Source organism: Echinops telfairi, unplaced genomic scaffold, assembly GCF_000313985.2.
Source record: "Echinops telfairi isolate 266 unplaced genomic scaffold, ASM31398v2 ScPeMD7_6;HRSCAF=24_0, whole genome shotgun sequence".
Lineage (NCBI taxonomy): Eukaryota > Metazoa > Chordata > Mammalia > Afrosoricida > Tenrecidae > Echinops > Echinops telfairi.
The window spans coordinates 14,343,865-14,348,505 of record NW_022103902.1 but is presented as its reverse complement, the minus strand read 5'-3'; the positions used below and the strand labels follow the sequence as shown (position 1 = coordinate 14,348,505).

The following is a 4,641-nucleotide window of genomic DNA, read 5'->3' as shown; positions in this document are numbered from 1 at the left end:
GGTTTCAATGGGGGAGACCCTGAGCAGAGGCTCCCAAGCTTATCTGGCCAACCTTCCCCTTTTCAGGAAAAAAAGCAAAACAACAAACAAGTGACGCAGCAGCACCCTCCTGGCAATGACAGACTCTGAATAAAGTGTAGGTATCTGCTATTGCGGCCCCCTGGCTTGTTCCAGGGCTGACGAGGGGGCAGTATCGCCCATTGGGGGAAACACTGCCCTCGAGCAGAGAGAGCCAGGCTCATGCCTCAACTTCCAGTGGGGCTGAAAGCAGTGTAGGCTGTGCTGTCCCTCTGGGTGCTCGCTCCGGTTCAGCCTCTGTCACCCACATGTGCTGTCAGGTCCCTGCGGTAGCTCAGGACCAGAGGCTGTCAGTGACTTGCCAAAGGCCACCCAGCAGCTATGCAATATAACCGACTACGATCTTTTCCAAACCGTGTTCTCTCCGTGCAGAATGTTGACCTGCCAACTTTTAGACGGCGGTGAGCCTATCTTGGAGTAGGAAACCTCTGGGTACACGTTGGTGAACCGACCCGGGCGGGTTGTGTCCTCACAGAACATTTGGGAAGCAGCTGCCACTCTCTTCACCCCAAAGTGCTGGCTCAGAGGTTCCCAGTCAGCCACGGAAAGTCCCTTCTCCACAGAGGCTCTGGTTTTCCACGGGCTTCTCCGGCTGCTAAAATAAAACCGGGCTCATCCCTTTGCCCTCCGGAGCAGACAGGTGGGCTGACCTTCCAGCTTTAGTCACGGAGCGAAGAGGTCCGGTTTTATGTGGCCGGCTTGGCTCGCCTGGCTGCCAGGGTGCTCTCCTGTGCCAGCGGCATGGCTCTCCTCTGCTCCACACCGCTGCCCTGTGGCCCTCGCTCTCCGGCTGGTTACCAGACTGTTGAACTTGGCTCTCAAAAGAGAGAAGTTCTTCAGCAGAGGGGAAAGGAACCATCGAGCCCTGGGCTTGTTAGGTGCCGCTGAATTAATGATTTCCAAGCCCAGGGACGCCATGGGACAGAGTCGAACTGCCCCCTAGGGTTTTCTATGCTGTGATTATTGTGGACGCAGATCTTTCTCCTGCAAAGATGAACCTATAACTTCTCCCTGCCACGGAGTTAACTCGAACTTGGAGCGACACTGCAGGAAAGAGGAGGTCTGCCCTGTGGGTTTCCGAGACTCTGGGCTTCAAAGGGCAGACCTTGCTGTTGGCAGTGCAACTCATAACTCACTTACCCTCAGGGGTCCTCAACCTTTCAGTTAGCAGCTAAGTGCCTCGCTCTTTGGGCCACTGGGATCCCTGAGACATTGGGCCACCTATGGGCCTTGTACAGTTAAACTTGTATGAACCCTGCCATCTCTCCTACCCTGAGTGCTCCTATTATCCCACGAAGGCCATCACAGGACTGTCCCCCAAACACTGGGTCGACCCTGTAGAGAGTTAGAATTGATGTGTTGGAGTAGGCTGATTCAAAACTGACTCTAGTATGAGGCTGTATAGCACAAGGTTGACGGGATGAGAGACGGTCTGAGAACGCAGCAGCACAATGCATGTTTCCACAGGGCTACTGCACCAGGCCACAGGCTTATTTCCCGAAATGCATTAGTGCCCAAAGAATGACTGCATCGGACAATACACTCGCAATTGTCCACGGAGCTGAGCAGACTCTGTTGCTCACATTCCCATACAGGGTCTTTTTAAAAACTGAAAGCATGCAAAACTCAAACTCACTACCCTCGAGTTAATTCTGGCGCATAGCAGAATTGACCCCATAGAACAGGGTAGAACTGCCCATGCGCAGTTTCTAAGACTGTAACTCTTTACAGCAGTAGAATGCCCTGTCTTTCTCCCAAGCAGTGGCTGGTGGTTTTGAACAGCTGACCTTGCGGTTAGCAGCCCAGTGCCTAACCTCTATGATACTCCTTACTGAAACCACTAGTGCATTAAAATCCAAAGGAGGATGTCAAGTCAGCCAGAGTTGAATAGGCTTAGAATTTCCCCCCACTGTTTGCTTCGCCAGTTAGTTGCCTTTGTATGGCTTAGTGGTGGTCAACCATTTTTAAGGAGTGAGACTATCAGGAGGCCCATTACAAATCTGAGACATTTTAGGAAAGAAAAATCATAAAACCTGAGGGGGCTTCAAAAAGTTCCTGCAAACATTCCATGATCTTTCAATTCATTTCCCCCTTGGCAACTTTTTGAAGGCCCCTCATACGTCATTGAGAGCCTCTCTCTCCATTTTCAAAATCTGGGAGAGCTTGTGATTCAGACAGACCTCCCACAGGCGTTTTCGAATAGGACGATGTCATCAGTGGGAGGTGACCTTGGTTTCTCAAGCGGTGCTGTCGGTGTGTGCAGAGCCGGGTGAGGGTTCTCTGACTACTTCAGACGCACGGGCTAAGAGAACACAGTCTAACGCGGCGGCAGAGCGGCCAGGCAGTGGGAATGCACCTGGGACACGGAGCGTCTCACCAGGGAGCCAAGGAGCAGCGGCAGCCACCACGGTAAAAGTGCCAGCTCAACCGGGCTCTTTGCCACCAGAGAGGAGTGGATGCTCTCACCTGTTGAACGTTATTTCTGAAAACTCCAGGAAGAATCCCCAGGACCCCTTATGCACACAATGATAGAAAAGGGCTCAGCTCCAGAGGCCCCTAGTGAAACACCCCTGGTTGGAATGCACATTTCTTTCCCAAGGGTGCCGTGGGCCCAGAATTGTGCCGAGTGAGTTGGAGAACTGAGTCAGCACTTCCTCCTTCACGGAATCGTCTCCAGAATGCTAGGTCCATAGGTTGAGGTCTGTTTGTTCGACGCTGATGGTACCGAGCTCTCAGGAGACCATTTCTCTTGTTCTTCCCCGCACCTGCCTTTCCGCGGAGCTGACCAGAAGTCTGTGGAGAAACAAAGCCTTCCCAAGAAGGGCGAGCCCGAGTGATGGGGCCAACACACAACCGTGAGATACAGACACGAAGGACTAGGCTTTGGTCCCAGGAGCCTGAAAAGAGGAGCCTGTGTCAAAGCCCAATCCTGTGTCCTCCTCTTGGGCCAGGAGTCTGGGGAAGCACCCCGTTCTTCTGAGGAGGTGACTAGCTGCTGGGGCTGGCGCATCTACCTCAAGTGGGTGGCACCTTGCGCTCATCTCTCCGCCACATGCGGAGGGCCCCCCCCCCACTCCTGCTTTAGGGTGTCTAAAGCAGCAGGTGGTGTTGCAAAGGTGCCCAGGGGCCAAAGGAACGTCTCTCAGGAGGAACTCAGAGTGACTCTCCTTTCTGGGCACAGAGGCAGCAGGAGGGAAGAGCGTAGCATCCTTCCGCCAAACCTGGCAAGTCCAGGAGAGCGCACTGACTTTGGTGCAGCGTCTGGCCAGCTGCAACCCCGCCAGCTATGGATGAGAGGGGGTGGGATGTGCCTTGGCTCTTTGGGGCTTGTCTCTGTCCAGTGCCTGCCTCTCCCCTTGCAAGTTTGAGTCTCCCTTCAGCTCTTCTTCTTCTTCCTGGGTGAATGCAAGCAGATTTGCCTCTAAGAGGGTGAGTGGGGCATTGGGTGGTGGTGACGCTGCTGCAGTAGTGGATTCTTTGTGAAAACAGCACCGAGGGTGATTGCCCCCTCTCCCCATCTTAACACTTGCTGGAGGCTCAGAAGACGGGGATCTGGTCTCTCCGAACCACGTCCAGGTCATCATCCAGAGTTAACAGAACCTGAAATGAGCCGGGGAGGAGAAGGGCAAGGAACACACGGTCATACACAAAGTTCTCGGTCACACACAAAGTCCGGCACGGTGGGAAACTAGATTCCCTCACTGATGTCATGCCCCTGTGGCCCTCGACCGGTGCCAGGCCCTTAACAGGCACTTACAGAAAAATAATGACAGAGTTTATTTATGGAGCCTCTCGTATGTGCTACTCTATGTGGGGCTTCAAAAAGCTCCTGGAAAAATGAAATGAGGAGAGAGGACTTGTTTCCATGAGCCTTTTTGAAGCCCTTTCATAGAGTGGAAGAAAATGGACCAACATCCTGCCCCGATGGAGCTTATGTTCAAGAGAGGACTTCACACATGAAACACACACACACACACACACACACACACACACGCACATGTGCACCAGTGAGTCGATGCAGACTCATACAGGACAGGGGAGAGCTGGCCCTGTGAGTTTCCAAGGCTATAACTATGGGAGCAGGAAGCTCTGCTTTCTCCTGCAGAGCGATGGTGAGTTTGAACTGCTGGCCTTGTGGATCAGAGCCTAACTTTTAACCACTACTCCACCAGGGCTCCTCTCAAGACAGGAAACAAATAATGTAAATATACATTATACATCAATACACCAACAGTCGTGACAGCAACCAATGGTAGACACAGTAGATGGAAACATATGCTAACGATAAACAGTTAAACGATGGGACGAATTAGGGATGCAGGGTGAAGGAGATTAATTTTTTTTGATAGGGTGGTCAAGGAAGTCATTATTGGAAGGGGACGTTTGGGTCAAGACTTGAAAGGAAGGAGATCTTGTTGCACTGGATCTGACTATATAAGAACTGTCCCTCCTGACAAGGGATAACGAGTGATCCAAATCAGTGGTGAGGAGGGTGTAGGAGACCTGGTAGGTCGTGGATCAAGGGCAATGTAACCAAGAGGAATTACTGAAACCCAAATGAAG

At 52.4% G+C, this 4,641-nt stretch overlaps 1 protein-coding gene across 3 annotated transcripts in view; it reads right to left on the bottom strand.

Moving 5' to 3' along the window:
- Positions 1–1,816: 1,816 nt before the first annotated feature.
- Positions 1,817–4,641, bottom strand: part of SIDT1 (SID1 transmembrane family member 1) — an 86,735-nt gene continuing 83,910 nt past the window's right edge. For all 3 annotated transcript variants that reach the window (XM_030884422.2, XM_004706404.2, XM_030884423.2), the window contains one exon: positions 1,817–3,678. In XM_030884422.2, the coding sequence (XP_030740282.1) occupies positions 3,616–3,678 (63 nt within the window). In that variant the 3' untranslated portion in view covers positions 1,817–3,615. The remainder of the gene's footprint in view (positions 3,679–4,641) is intronic.